We start from the raw sequence: 17,157 nt of genomic DNA, 5'->3' as shown, positions 1-17,157 counted from the left end.
GGCCAAACACATCAACATTGCCTTATAAAATTTATAACCATACTAAATCTCTGAGAGAGTTGGCATGACAGACATGATGAAACCATCCATTCATAAATAAACTAATCAAGTGGTTTTAAACAAATAATTGGAATAATTGCTTTAATTAATCTATCATTAAAACAGTGGCATGCCGCCAACTAATAGTTTTTAATTTTCATAACTATTTATCCCTGACAGACCTAAAACAGTCAAGGTAACACCACAAAAACACTGAACAAAACATTAATTATTGTTCTAAATCATAAAAAATAAATAAATATGTCAATAACACACACACACGTACTCATTGTACCTTTTGTGGATGTGTCATTTGAAAAAGTCACATATTTCCAATTACCGTACAGTACGATGGGGAATTCAGATGTCAAGTGCCATTTCCACTGCAAACTCCACTTACAGTGCATTATCAAACATGCCAGGAAAATACCAAGGTGCTTTACAGCATCTTTTTTTTTTATTCATGTTGTTATGGAGTACCCAACAACAAGCAACATTATTCTCAAATATTCACACTCTGGAATTTTCACCACCCACCCCGACATCTGAAATTATTCAAGACATTTACAACAAGCTCTCCCCCTCCATTTCTTTGGGTCTCTGTGAAAGCCCTGCTCCATCCCTACAGCAAGAAACACAGCTTTGCTACAATATATAAGTAAACACGCTGTTCGCATTTTCTCTTGAGCATTATATTTGTATTTAAGTGATTTAAGTAGGTGTCTCATCCATGTTCTTGCATGTGGCAGAAAGACAAATACATCGTATCAGGCCCTAAACCCAAACACCTGGTACTGATCCACTCAAACACACATACGCACACACCTCGCACCAATGCTATTTTTAGACCTCTCTCATTCTGCAAAGACAGATGATGCTCATTTCATTATTCTGCACAACTCAATTCACATCGGTGTCAATCTTTTGCCGGGCTGCAGAATCGTTTAAATGGGAATTGAACTGCTGCTGGCCTAGACTCTTTTACGATGCCAGGTTTACATTCTGTGATTTCACACAAAGCTAAGAGAGATTATAATGGATCTCCCAATTAAAGAGTGAAGCATTCCTCAGCAGCTACAGTATAAGAGACCTTTGTAAATGGCTGGCATCAATTAATAATAAAGGCCTTGCACACATACACACACATCAACAGACAAGGCATGTTAGGAAGGCCTACTGTATGACACTGCTTGGGTCCCTTGTTGAATAGCGACATTTAAATGTCAGATGAGACGCTTAGACTACAGCGTGAGAAGTTTAGAGAATGAGTTGGGGAAAAAATTTAATATTTTGCCTTGTTTTTTAGCACAAACCTTACAATAAGATAAATAGCATGCATTTAAATAAATTAGGAAAATTATAGTTTAATGTTTTCAATTTTAATAAATCCTGAGACGCTGAATTTTTACAGTCTTTGCTCCAGTCTCCAGTCACAAGAATCTTCAGCAATCAACAGCTGCAATGTTTATTATTGCCAAATCATTTGTGGCTATGTTGTACCTTTTTTTCACAATTTATTGAAAGTTTATAATAAACTTATAAAAGTTACTTTTTAATTAATTGAAATCAACTTTTATTGATTAAAGTATGAATTTCCCCAAATTTTGAACAATAGAGTGTTTATTATATTTTAAAATTAAGAATACATTTTAGTTAACATTTTATAGTCCTTAAATTCTTAAGCTTTTAAAAATTAAAACATTTAAAAATTAAAAAATAAAAAGAAACATGCAGTGAAAAAGTTGCCAATAGTCAAATAGTTGCCAAAAATATTAAATTTTTTATTTATTTATTAATTTATGAAACAAATAATTATTTTGAAAATTGTCATTTGCTTGAATTTAGTTGATTTATTTTGTGTAAAAAATTGAATGTTAACCTTTATTTCCTTTATATATTATATATACTTTTTTCCTCAGTTTCGTTTTAACGGGAAGATAATATTTTACTAGATATTTTTCAAGACACTTCTGTACAGCTTAAAGTGACATTTAAAGGCTTAACTAGGTTAATTAGGTTAACTAGACAGGTTAGGGTAATTAGGCAAGTTATTGTATAATGATGGTTTATTCTGTAGACAATTAGAAAAAAATTGCTCAAGGGGGCTAATAGTTTTAACCTTAAAATGTTTCTAAAAAAATAAAAAACTGCTTTTATTCTAGCCGAAATAAAACAGATAAGACTTTCTTCAGAAGAAAAAATATTATCAGATGTACTGTGAAAATTTCCTTGCTCTGTCAAACATCATTTAAGAAATATTTAAAAAAAAAATATATATATATATATATATATATATAATATATATATATATATATTATTTTTTTTTTGTAAAACTAGTATTTTTTTATTTTTTTATTTATTTATTTACTATAAATTACTATATGTTATTGTCATGTGGGTGTCTGACAACTAAAAATAGATCTAGTAGCAGATACCGCATCCTAATACTTTTTTTACTTTGCACTTTTTGTAACATTATTTATTTATTTGTTTAAGATATACCTTTTCACATTCTGATTCCAATGCCTAATTATTAAATTGTTAAAATGACTGCATTTAAGTTATTAAGTGTTTTTTGGAAGTGTGCACTTGGATTATGATGATTTTATATTGTCGTCTTAAAATGATAATAATATTGTATATCGCAATATATATTTGGTGCAATATATCATATATATATATATATATATATATATATATATATATATATATATATATATATATATATATGGCAACTTAATGATATATATATATATAAATAAATAAATTATGTTTTGATTGAAAATATTGTATATTCTACCAAATACTGATTTTTACTTTTCTAATGTTTAAACTTTAGTATTGTGTTAAAAAGATTATACATAAAACATGTCTAATTGTTTGTCATTTTTACATTCTAAACTGATACATTTTATTTTTAAAAAATGGAAATCGTTTTTCATTTAAAAGAAATGCAATATATAGCTGACAGAATAAAAATATTTTTTAACATAATAAATCTAGAATTGAGAATTTTCATATTCATTATGTATATTTTTAAAATACATACAATATCGCAAGTAATTTAGTTTTTTTTAAGTAGATTTAGTTTTAAAGTTGTTTATATAATAATAGTGAAAAACAAGATTAAAATAAAGCCATGCACCCGAAGGCAAAACATCTTCCTATTTGGTCATGTGACAAGTCACTGATGCTAACAGGCACCTTTCAAACATCAAAACACTCATTTAGTCCTACCTTGCGTTCAGTCCCAAGCAGCTCTGAAAACAATTGCTTAGCATTTTTCACCCTTCAAGCCTGATAATATTTCTTGCTGTAACATCTAATGTCCTCTCGCATAAATAAAAATGTTCAAATTCATTGCTCAAACATTTACTCCTCACAGAGAAAAAGAGACGGAGGCTCTCACAAATCACATATGCACACATCTGGATCATCCCTCTGATCTTTGATCCTCTCAATCTTCTGACGGCACTGGATAAATCACGCGTCAGAACATAAATTACAAGGCAGGATCCAGCTCGGATGAGTATGGGACTTTTTTTAGCCCTCTTTTGGGGTCTCAGCATGGCCTCTCTGGGACCCGTGCTGGAACGTGATTGGTTCATGCCAAGGCATGAGAAGCAGATGGGCTCCCTGTGAAAATTCAGCTTTTTTTTGTAAATGGCACAGATAATCACACCAAAGGCACTGCTGTAATGTTTGTCACAGAGCCAACAGCTTTTCATGAAGAGCTGCATTTATTACATGGCATAAATAGAACAAACAAAACAAAAAAATATATACTCTTAAAAGATTAACTAATTGATTTTTATTAGGTTATTACTGGTAACGATACTGTTGAGTATGTGATAATTTCATACATTGTTTTGTTCTGTTTTTGAGAGTGTTTATTGATCAGGATATGGACACTGTATAACTATACACAGGCTTAAAGGTATAGTTCACCCAAAAATAAAAATTCTGCACTCATTTACTTGCCCTTTACTTGTTTCAAACCAGTTTAAGTTTTTGGTTTGTTTGTTTGTTTATCCACAAAAGAAGATATTTTGATGAATGTTGGAAACCTGTAACCCTTGATTCCATAGTATTTAGTTTTTCTACCATGCATGTCAATGGTTACAGGTTTCCAGCATTTTTCAAAATATATTTTTTGTGTTCAACATGGGAAAAAAATCTAATAAGTAAAGGATGGCAAAATCTTCTTTTGTGGATGAACTATCCCTTTAAATGTGATTAAATAATACATAATAGCGAATATCTCCTAGACTTCAACAAATAACAATTTTCTACGATAACTAGAATTGACTACATTTACTGATCAATGTCAAAAAGGAAATTGTGTCTTAAAGTCCAAAAGCATTCACTGCTTGATGAAGCCTTTTAGAATATAATAAGAATGGGCCATTTATTTTGCTGCTGGGTCAATGTAAATAATTTCAAACAAACCTGGAGCAGAAAAAAATTGCACAATGTTTTAGTTTTTATGAACAAAACATTGCAGTCAACCATTTCATAAATTTATTAATGATCCTCTCATAAAGACTTGATTTGTTCCATTCTTCATTTCTAAATGAATCATCTATGGGAATGCCACTTGATGCCACATCCAATATGATAAAGATGTTCGATATACTATAAAGATGTTCTCATATTATTTGAAAATTTAGTCCCGCCTCCTAAATAAAAGAGCCAATTGGTAACTGGTAAAGTCATTTTATTATTGTTGCTCCCAATAGAAGCTCTTATTTAGGCAGAAAAGGAAACTAAATCCTGCTGATGTCATTTCAGCCCTCCCCTTTTTCTAAAACAGCCAATAGCATTTTGTTAATATTACAGCTTAGAGCGTTGAGCTTGGTAAAGCCATATCGGACATCTAATAGTAATCCTAATAGTATTATGTTTAACCATAATCTCCTTCAAATCACTTTTAAATATAGCATTCTGCGTAAGATTCAAATGGCACAAATATGGTTTTAAGACTGTGTTAACATGTCTGTGGACTGGAGCTGTGTGTGTTCGCACTACAGCAGTTCATCTTACACTAATGCATGAGCAAATATTATTACTCTGTCTGATTTCCCTACTGCTTATAATAAACTACACTCATCGGCCACTTTATTAGGTATGCCTTACTAGTACCGGGTTGGGCCCACTTTTGCCTTCAGAACTGCTTTAATCCTTCGTGCCATAGACTTAACAAGGTACTGGAAATATTCCATAGAGATTTTGGTCCATATTGACATGATATGTTCCACCACATTCCAAAGGTGCTCTATTGGATAGAGCTCTGGTGACTGTGGAGGCTTGTTGAGTTTAGTGAACTCATTGTTATGTTCAAGAAACCAGTCTGAGATGTTTCATGCTTTATGACATGGCGACAATACTCAGGTAGGCTGTGGCATTGACACGATGCTCAATTGGTACTAATGGGCCCAAAGTGTGCCAAGAAAATATCCCACACCATTACAGCACCACCAGCCTGAACCATTAATACAAGGCAGGATGGATCCATGCTTTCATGTTGTTGATACCAAATTGAACTAATCAATTGCATCTATTTATAGTGGAGTTACATCAGATAATAAAGAGCATGTGCTCGGTCAGAAAATCTGATGAGAAGATCATCAAAATTGGTTATTTATCTTGGTAGAAATGAAAGAAAATATTCATCACTACAGCCAAAAATAAGTTTTGTTTTTTTGAGAACATTTAAGGCTATCAGTTCAGGGTATACCTAATAGATTCCCTAATCCTAAATTCATTTTACTACTGAGCACAATCAAACCTACCGAAATCACACTCTACAGATAATCTTTCACTTTCTACTACAGATATTTTCACAATGAAAGATTAAGCACAGTTGCTGAAAGAGTGGCCCTGATCACACAATCACTTTTGCTTAGACAGACAGACTGTAAACCTATATGTGGAGCAGATTAAAACACTGCTTTACAGTATGTGTAATTCATATGATTCAATAACGTTAATAACTTACTTTCTACCTTCCGTTTTTAAGATAAGTCAAATTGAAGAACAGACCGAAATATATTTTAAATTGCATCTCAAAGCGAAAGCCAAAAGCTATTATTCAGTTTTTCATGTAGGTTTGCCAGTGTCATGTCAGTAACATTTTTGCCAATGTCTACAAATGTACCACTTACGTATAAGAGTAGATCATTATGATATTATTTTAATGAAGTTACAAACATTATGCAAAACAAACAACATAGTAATGACTCTATGAAGCATGTTGTGTTATTTTATTGAAATGACATGGCCTGTATCAGTTAATGCAATACTGATTTTAATTTTATTCATTGACTTGATCTGTATACATACATTAAGTTTTCACAATACTGTACAAATACTTTCATTATCAAGCTATGTAAAATGATTTCTTTACGATCTTTAAAGATAGTAAAGCCCAAAAATTACATTTCTGTCATGATTCACTCTTTATAAATTGTTCTTCCTTTGAACGCAAAAGAAGATATTTTGAAAAATGTTGGAAACCAGTAACTATTGACTTCTTCAGTATTTGTTTTTCTACTGAAGTCAATGGTTACAGGTTTTCAGCTTCAAAATATCTTCAAAATATCTTCTTTAGTAAACTCATAAAGGTTTGGAACCACTTGATGGAAAGTAAATAGTGAAGGGAAACGTTTAATTTTGGGGTGCACATCCTTTTTAAAGGACCTATGTAGAATTCATTAACTCCTGTAATCAGCAACACTTATGGCTGTTAAATGAACTGCCGAAAGCAATTTATTGGTCATATAACATCTAAGGGACTGAACACGATTCAGGACCTCTGATATAATTACAGTCAACTTCTATTTAGTTCTTTGATTTGAAGTAAACAGATATTGAAGAATAGCATTGCAGTAATATACTGTTAATGATATAATTCACCCAAAAATCTAAATGACCTCATCATTTATATTCTCTCATATGGTTTTAAACTTTTATGAGTTCCTTTCTTCTGTTGAACACAAAAGAAAATATTTTGAAGAAAGCTGGTTGCTAGCACTTATTGACCTGCATAGGTTAGAGGGAAATGTGTATGAAAGTCAATGGGTGCCAGCAACCAGCATTTTCGTTTATTCATTTTCTTTTCGGCTTAGTCCCTTTATTAAACCGGGGTCGCCACAGCGCAATGAACCGCCAAATTATCCAGCACGTTTTTACGCAGCGGATGCCCTTCCAGCCACAACGCATCTCTGGGAAACATCCAACCACACACTCATTCGCACTCATACACTACGGACAATTAACCTAACCAATTGAGCTGTACCGCATGTCTTTGGACTGTGGGGGAAACTGTGAGAACAGGGAGAACATGCAAGCTCCACACAGAACCGTCAACTGACCCAGCCAAGGCTCGAACCAGTGACCTTATTGCAGTAAGGCAACAGCACCACCAATTGTGCCACTGCATTGCCGCAACCAGCATTTTTCAAAACAAAATCTTCTGTTTTGAACAAGTTAAGGGTGAGTAAATGATGATCAAATTTTCACTTTTGAATGAAATAAAACTAACAAAAAATTAGGTTTAGGTCTTAGGTTTGATTTGGGGTGTTGAATAAAAGCATATTTTATAAGTGCTAATCAATAAGTATCTTAATAATAGGCACGCTGTAAAACCCAACAGTCAACTTTATCCAATGAAATGAGTGTATTTAACTCAAAATTGACTGAAAGTTAATTCTACTCATTTAAAAAAGCGTTTTGAACTCAGCGTCAAAATGAGTTAATGAAATACCTCATTACTTCAACTTAAATGGAGCAAGTTCACAATGGTTATTAGGATTAGTTTTTGAAATGGTTTGTTGAAAACAGTTTCCTCAAATGGTTTGAGTTACCTTAACTTTTTGGGTTTTACAGTGCAGTGCACACAGTGCAATAGTGTTCATATTGTATTGTGCAACTCTTGGTTGCTTCTGAGGTGGCATTTGGCTTAGGGGCAGGTTTTGTTGTACAGTAAGCTATAAGAGATGGGTCAACAGAGTTATTATAAATGTAATAACAGAAAGGTTTAATTAAGTACTATGTAAAAATATGTATATACAGTATCAGGTGCACAAAGGTGTACCAAATTATTGATTTAAATATAGTAATTAAGGCCACTAAAATAAAGTGGAAGCCACTAAACTTAAAATTGTGTAAGCATTTGTCTGTATGTGTCAAAGTGGAAGCTCTCATGAGTGCATGCAAACGTCATATACTTCAGATCTTTCCGACAAAAACATCCCGCTTCCTTCACATAAAAATATGCTTACAGGCTTTCATAGACAACCTAGGAAGTTGGGGAAAGTCTTGTGTTTTTCCCATTACAAGCTGTTTATGCATTAGTACAGTGTTTTCCAAAGTGGGGGTCGGGACCCCCGGAGGGTCGCAGAACAATGAGTGGGGGGTCGCTTGGTGATTATTAAAAATCAAATAAACTTTATTAAATTATCAGATTGACCCAATTTTATCTATAACCTACTGAGGAAAAAAAATAGTAGGTAACATTAATACTGTCTACGTTTACATGGACACCAATAATTCGATTTTAAAGCAATTAGGACAGTACTCTGATTAAGAGTTAACCAAGTAAACAGTGAATTTTGATTAATTTAAGCAGATTAAGGTCATAAAATCGAATTAAGACATGTGGAGTATGCTGATTTTAGTCGCATTATTGAAGTGCAGCACAGACGTGTAAACACCTTAATCAAATTATTATAGACTTTTCGCAGTGTTTTGCGACAGGCTGTTTGACACTACCGAGTCTCTGCAGACCACAGACATCTGCATCGTGAAATGCTGAGGTTTTTTTTTCTTTCATTCAGCATGCGGCATGAACTTTCATTAAAACATAACTCTTCCAGCAGTTTATAGCTGCATCCAATATCTCATTTATCAGGGAGGGCATGCATGAAATGTTCGTGAATGAAAGTTCACAAGTTCACAGCTGCCATACTGCAGTTAAAGTTGACAAATTAAATATGAAACACCAGAAATTACATGAAACTCCAGAGGAAATGAGGATAGCACGGTGACGCAATGACGTTAATCAAACTATGTGCTATAACATGTAAAATGGGATCATGAAAGTAACACTCAAAAAGCAACTCATGTGAACAGCTTAGTCTTATTATTCTCTTAATTAGATTAAAGCAAACAATTCGATTACTGATGTCCATGTACATGTAGTCATTGTTAACATGTTAATAATAAACATTAAAAAAAACAACATGCAAAAAACAGCCATCAGACTTTTGATTTTTGATCTTTTTGCAACCCCTAGGATGATTACATTATATTAAAGACACAGCAATAGCAAAAGATGCAGCGCATAGGTTTTATGGCATCAGATTAAACTTTCTGACACCTTTACGGCACTCACATACATTAAAAATAAATGCAGGCCACAACTGAACATGGCAATGGTCCCTGAGGGGCATTCTCCGATGAAAAAGTGAGATCCACATGCTTGATTTGTGTTGAGACAACATCAAGGACTTAAATTAACATATTAGTTTTTACAAATTTAGGTAGATTGAACCTATGATTATGTTGCCTCCCTCCCCCCACGAAAAAAACAATTAAAATCTGAAATTGTTTAGTCATCCTTTACTTGTTCCAAACCTGTCTGACTTTCTTTCTTCTATTAAACAGAAATGAGAATATTCTGAAGAAGAACTATTTACTTCCAAAACATTTTCTTTAGTGGTCAACAGAAAAAAACAACACTTAAAGGAAGAATAAATAGTGGGTACATTTTAGGTGAGCAAAAATTACAAGAAAACAGGCCACTCTTGGTAGTTAAACAACTGCAAGAGAAGCCAGTTTAACTGGAGTCAGTCAGTTAGAAAAAGAAATTGCTTTAAAAAAAAAAGTCATGCACTGATGTTCCCAGACTACACAAAAGGGAAAGTGAAAGGCAAACACATGAGCAGATAGTAGTTATTAAGACAACAACTCACAATAATGGCTTTTGCTGTAATTATCCACAATTATAATCCAGCAGAAAACATAAATCAGAGTACATAATACAGCAACCCCTGCTGCGCCTCTGAAAATACACTGAAATATAAATAAGTAGCATTTCCACTGAATCATGAGTAGTGCATCAGAGCCAAAAGAGACTGCAGAGACTGAATAATGAAAGAACAATCCCCAAGTATTAGGAAAGAGTTATACAGAAAGTAAACACACTTGAAAAAAAAAGTATTTGGCTTTGAGATCGGAATGGTATTCAATGAAACACAAGACCTTCAGTGTCAAAGGGAAATTCAGAGGCATGCTGTCTGATCAAGGGAAAACACTACAGAATTGCCCTATAGTAAACTATTTATGACAGGCTTTGGTGCATTTCCTCAGAACTCACTCAACATGCCTGTTTAACAGGACCTGTTGGAATTCAATGTCTTGACATAAGTAAAGCACTTCATTCATTCTCATCGAAGCATAATCCCTGCCACAGACGCACGTGGTTTAGATTTAATCTAGTATTATCCAACGAAAACCTGGCAAACTGTTCCAGCATCAACTGTCAGGCAGATCCACCCTGAAATGACCCCTCACTAGGACATTTCAACATCACAGAAGGAATAAAGTTTGCATCGTAAACTTCCAAAAATAAAACAGGCCAACCCACCTGTAGGGTACATGGTAAAAGGGATGTGCAGGATGAGATTGGCAGTGGTTGGAAAATCCTGACTGGCTCCACATGTTCACCTCCAAGTGTCAAACTTCCAACCGAATGACTGACGCTTATAGAAAGTCCAGTTCTGCTGCTTTCATTTTAAAACCAAAGCCAATGTATGTAACCAGAAACGAATCAGCAGAAGGAAAGAGTCCCAAGAAGAGCAATAGTTACAGGATCTAAATCTCATCCATTTGTTAAGAGGATAGCAAAGAGGAGCTCCGGAGCTCTGTGAACATCAAGATGCAGAACAGGTAAAAAAAAAAGCGCAGTTCGCAGCTGAAGCAGCAAGCGTCGAGAATTTTTGCTGTCTGTGTTGAGTCTGCTATCTCCGACGTTCCCGTTTCCTCACCGGCTCACACAGTCGCCAGCTTGTGCGCGAAAACACACACACACACAGACACAAACACACATACACACCAGTCTTCAGCTCTGACGTACCACTGCACACACTCACGGGGAGGAGGGAAAGAGGAAGGGAGGGGTGAAAAGAGCAGAAGCTACTCTTTTTGAATCTCTGCCTGCCTCTGTCACAGTCAGGATGTGCAGTGTTTGTTGGAGGGAAAGAGAGACAGACTACAGGAAGGGAAATATATTTTGTGAATGAGAAAGATTTGGAAATTTTACCAATCAGCTAATAAACAAACAAACAATACAAGAGCTTTACCAAATGGAAAGTTATGTAGCTGAAACCTAAAGTTGCAGCTTTTTGCGCAAAATGTGTTTCTGCGTTCAACGGCTCTGCTGTTTAAGATTTGATTCTCAAGTTGTTTAACAGAGCAAGGCAATTTTTCTAAGTTTTTCCTATTATGTTTGTTTTTTTTTCTCCTGGAGAAAATCTTATTTCTTTTAGTTTTTTTTAAGGTTAACAGGATTTTGAACTTATTTTTTAAGCTAAACACTATCACTATAAAATATTACTGCCATGCCAAAGACAAAAGAATTACTCATTCATTAATTTTCCTTCAATTTAGTCTCTATTTTAGAGGTTGCCCCAGTGAAATGAACCGCCAACTATTCAGTATATGTTTTACGTAGCAGATACCCTTCCAGCCGCAACCCAGTACTGGGAAACACCCATACACTCTCATTCACACATACACACACCCATACACTACGGCCCATTTAGTTCATTCAATTCATCTATAGCACATGTCTTTGGACTATGGGATTACCCGGAGCACCTGGAGAAAACCCACGCGAGCATGGGGAGAACATGCAAACTCCACACAGTAAATACAACTCGAACCAGTGACCTTCTTGCTGTGAGGCAAGTCAACAGTGCTAACTACTGACCCAGAGCCACCATGCCGCAGACAAAAAGAATTAGTTATTAAAAAAAATTTTTTTTTTAAATATTATGTTGAAAATGTGTCCAAAAAATCCCGTTTCCTTCTGTTGAATAACACATGAAAAATACACATGATCATATAATTGCTAAAACAAATACAATAAGAAGCCATCTTACGATGTGTAATAGTTTATATGATATACTGTAAGAGGTTGTACTGATATGTTTTTTTTTTTCTCACCTGGCAACCTCTTTTAGATTACATAAAGAAGATGGACTTCTTTGTCATTTTAGAACAGTAGAACCTTTCCATGTTAATTTATTTATTTATTTATTTACTTACTTTTTTTTTTCATTATTTTTATATATGAGAGTAAAATATGTTTTACTAAATATTATTGTTTATTTGTATTTTATCTTAATATTATATATATATATATATATATATATATATATATATATATATATATATATATATATATATATATATATATATATATATATATATATATATATATATATATATATATATATATATAACCTAAATGTATATTGTGTGCGACGGGTTTTGTTTGTTTGTTGTGTAAAAAAAAAAAGAAAAAGTGAAAAGCTATTTGTACTGTGTATGTTTCATATCTAACATGTTCAATAAAAATACTTTTGGGAAGATGTGTTATGATTTGAATGCTGACAACTATAGTCTATAGAAACTATAATGGTCAACCTTTAGGTCGTTACTGGCAATTTGTGGCTTTATGTTATGTTTAAAACAATAAATCCTAATGCAATAGGGCCCAAAAAGCACACTAGAAATTTTAAATGTACTGTTTTGATTGGTAAAAATTTGATGAGTTGTAATGAATTTAATGGTATTTGTATTGGAAAGCATGATTATTTTTTTAGGCTGGAAATATGTGCCTACATGTATACGGTCTACATTTTGCGGAATGAAAAATTTCTTGTTCTGGATATATTTTGCAAATATATTATTAAATAATATGTCCTTGTAAATATTATTAGTGTGAAAAGGAACAAGTTAATTTTACCTAGAAACTGCAGTCATATGTCAAAGTACTTTTTGTGGATTCACAAAAAACATGCTAAAGTATTTCCAATGAGTCTGTGATGTTTGTTTTTTCATTTAAGCAGGGAAACTTTTAAGTAACAGAATAAGTTTCCAATGCAGAAGATCTTCAGCTGCATCAACAGACCTCCGGTGATATAATTGACATTTTTTTGTCAGTTTAAGCTCTATTCATTTTCGTATATTACTTGCAAGCTCATATTAACATTTGTTAAATGTAATGGAGGTGCAGAACCTTAGATTTAATATGGAAATGATATAAGGAAATGATTGACTGGCATGGAGATCAGTGTCAATGAAGACTTTTATTTCTGAACTTAATTTAAAGATAAAAGTAATAATGTGTGAGGCATATTGTAATATCATTTGTAATCTTTATGAACTCCATGCTGGAAGTGAAAAAAAAATTATCTCATTAAAGGCTTTCGCTGGGGTAGAATGTGGATTTAAGTCATTGATATACATAAAGAATAAACCTTTGGCTCCACAAAAGAGAGATTAAAATAGGAAATGATATGTCACAGTCTGTCTTCCCACAGATTTGCTTTGTTTTTAGTTGGAGTCAGCACAAACAAGCATTAAAATAACTCCTCCACCTATTCATTCCTGCTTACTCCAGTTTTTTGTTGTTGTCTTGGTATCCCTATTATGCTTTTTCAGATATTATCTTTCATGAACAGTATAATACAGCTGTTTGTAAAAGTACAAGGTCTGCGAAGTTTCAAAGATCAAAGTGCACAATAAATGGAATTTGCGTCACCAAAATAAAAAGAAACAATTCTGAACAGTGTGAAAAGACTCAGTTATTCCATCCATATTTCATGCACCAAACTATGTGGGTTTGAAAATCTGGACTCAAGCTTATATAAAAAAAACAACATCATTGTTACTGTTTAGATCAATGATTAATACTGTTTGTATCAAAGCACTGAAGCTCAGATAGCATAATAGACTTTTTTATATTTATATTGACACTTGTTGTAGTTGGTAAACCAATCACCAATCAGAACAGAGCAGGTTCTCAGATTGAGGGGGTTTAGGAAGAAAAGATCCTTTTCAAATATTGTGAGAACATATTATGCTAAAATCTATATTATGAAAAACTTGAAATGTTTTTCCAAATGCAATGCAAAGCCCGGTGTAGATGGATAAGTGCACATTTTTGCCATTTGTTAACAGACCACGGGAACGATCACATAATTAATGGTGCAAGTATGGAGAAAAACTGATGTGAGCCAATCAGGTAACAAGTTGAAAAATGCCTCTCTCACCCACCAATCAGGGCACTCCCATTAAATAACATTAATTAACAGAAACATGAGGGTAGACATATTAACAAATTAAATAGTTCACTTTGTCTTAAATGTGACCAGTGTAAATGAATTTTTCGCGAAGATTATTGCAAACACTTACTCAATATTACAGATCTATTTTATCTGTTTATTTTATTTTAACAAGTTACTTAAATCTATATATTTATATATAACAAAAAAAAATATTTGTTGACATTTTTTTATAAATATTTTTTATATTTATATTATAAATATTTTTTATAATTTGCAACATCTTGTTAAAATGTATATGTATATTCTTTCTATATCTAAAGATGTTTGGTGAATGAATTTAACTGGTAAATAAGTCTGTCTTGTTTCAATGAACCAAAAAGTATTGTCTATATTCACTGAGAAATGTATTTAAAAATCATTTTAAAAAAGGGTCTGTACTCATTTATACTGAACACTGTATATGAACAGTTGAAGTCAAAATTATTAGCCCCCCTGAATTATTGGCACCCCTTTTCACCCATTTTCTGTTAAACAGAGAGAAGATTTTTAAACACATTTCTAAACATAATAGTCTTAATAACTCATTTCTAATAACTTTTATTTCTTTTCTTTGCCATGATGACAGTAAATAATAATTGACTAGATATTTTTCAAGACACTAGTATCCAGCTTAAAGTGACATTTAAAGGCTTAACTAGGTTAATAACGTTAAATTATATTTGGGTAATTAGGCAGGTTATTATCTAACGATGGTTTGTGTAGACTATTGAAAAATATACAGCTTAAAGGGGCTAATAATATTGACCTTAAAATGGTTTTTAAAAAATTAAAAACTGCTTTTATTCTAGCCGAAATAAAACAAATAACACTTTCTCCAGAAGAAAAAATATTATCAGACATACTGTGAAAATTTTATTGCTCTGTAAAACATAATTTGGGAAATATTTAAAAAAATATATAAATAAAAAAGCTAATAATTCTGACTTCTGACAGCGCTAACCACTGCACCGCCGCGCCACCCTTTACCGAATTTATATAATTTATAAATGTAAAAAATTATTTTCTTACTTAAAATTTGGGGTTTTGTTTCTAGTCCAAATATCTACATTTTAAAGTGAACACAAGATTATTTAACTAGCCTCACTGTCAGATAATTTTGCTTGTTTTAAGAAAAAAACTCTTAATTTTGCCTTATCATCTGACTTTTAAAACAAAACAATATGTTTGCTTGATCTACGATTTTTTTTTTAGATATTTGGACTAGAAATTAGACAAAGCAAAGTAAGAAAAGTGGTTATTCAATGTTTGTACCTGAATACGGTTAGCCTCCCCAGAAAACCTTCAAATAGTGCTACTAAATTATCTTGTGAAATTGTATTTATATCGCAATATTTATCGCAGAACAATAAAATATCGCAGTATCAGATTTTTTCCAATATCGTGCACCCCTACTTCACGGATATTCAACGAGATGCATTGCACCAGGTTTGACATGATTAATGACAGGGTACAAAAGACAAAACAATAAGAAACTTGACTGATCTTGCCATGGCATGCGACATGATGTTACAAATGAAAGCTTTCTGTCTAGACTTCAGACTGTCTTCAAAAGAAATCCATGAGGAAAGTTTTCAAACAAGGGTAATCAGGATGCATTATGGGAGAATTTTGTTTCTTCTTCCATCTATTTGTTTAGTTTTTTTAGACAGAAAAAAAAAACACTTACAGAAAACAGTCAGACTTACAAAAGAAAACAAAATAACTACTGTATGTACATTCAGCACAATTCATCCACAGTAGTGTTCTCCACAAAAAATGTAGACAGGTACATATATATTGTGTTATCTTGGAAGACCCAAGGATGAAGTATCCCTTTATGGATAAATTAGAACTTAAGCAGAAATCAACAACAAAACGGACATGTAATAAAAAAAAAAATCCTTCTTTAAAGATAGAAGATCAAGTCTAATCAAATTGAAATCTCACTCAGTGCATTGAAAGGTTGTCCAAGCTTTATTTAAATCAGTGAGTAAGTGTTGGAGTAATGAGCTACATTAAATAAGCCACAGAGGTTAATCTGGCTGGCCAGCGACAGGCACAATTACATATCCTTATCCTCTATTACTGCTGCACTACGGATTGCACTGTGATACAGATGGAAGATTGTAGAGTTCTGGATCAATCCTAATTCTAGATGAATCTATTATTTTTCAAAACAAAAAAAATCATTCATTCATTCATTTTCTTTTCACCTTAGTCCCTTTATTAATCTGGGTTCGCCACAGTGCCAACTTATCCAGCATATGTTTTACGCAGCAAATGCCCTTCCAGCTGCAACCCAGCACCTGGAAACATCCATACACACTCATTCACACACATACACTACGAACAATTTAGCCTACCCAATTCATCTGTACCACATGTTTTTGGACTTGTTGGGGAAACCGGAGCACCCGGAAGAAACCCACACCAACTCTACACAGAAATGCCAACTGACCCAGCCGAGGCTTGAACCAGTGACCTTCTTGCTGTGAGGCGAACGTGCTACCCATTGTGCCACCGTGCAGTCCAAACAAAAAAATAATATATTAAAATGTTTTGAATAATGACAGAAATTATATCCAGTCATCTCTAAAAATATATATTTTTGTATCCATATTTAGGGACATTTTGTCTCAAAAATATTAACTTAAAGATACCAACTGTACCTTTTTTACCATCTCTACCTCTTCAATCATACAGTACATTCTATTGATGCTCA

At 33.1% G+C, this 17,157-nt stretch overlaps 1 protein-coding gene across 29 annotated transcripts in view; it reads right to left on the bottom strand.

Annotated features, from left to right (window-relative positions):
• The window catches only part of plekha7a (pleckstrin homology domain containing, family A member 7a), a 205,598-nt gene that overhangs the window by 141,795 nt on the left and 46,646 nt on the right, over positions 1 to 17,157 (bottom strand). For 9 of the 29 annotated variants that reach the window (XM_073929517.1, XM_068214827.2, XM_073929505.1 and 6 more), the window contains exon 1: positions 10,688 to 11,169. The exons of the other annotated variants lie outside the window; for them this stretch is intronic. Coding sequence is in view for 8 of the 9 variants with exons in the window: in XM_068214827.2 (XP_068070928.1) it covers positions 10,688 to 10,761 (74 nt within the window). In the remaining variant the exon portion in view is untranslated. Of the gene's footprint in view, positions 1 to 10,687; positions 11,170 to 17,157 lie in introns of those variants that run through there. 29 annotated transcript variants of the gene reach the window in all.

Source organism: Danio rerio, chromosome 18 (genome assembly GCF_049306965.1).
Source record: "Danio rerio strain Tuebingen ecotype United States chromosome 18, GRCz12tu, whole genome shotgun sequence".
Taxonomy (NCBI): Eukaryota; Metazoa; Chordata; class Actinopteri; order Cypriniformes; family Danionidae; genus Danio; species Danio rerio.
The sequence above is the reverse complement of the archived record's forward strand: the minus strand, read 5'-3'. Positions and strand labels throughout refer to the sequence as shown.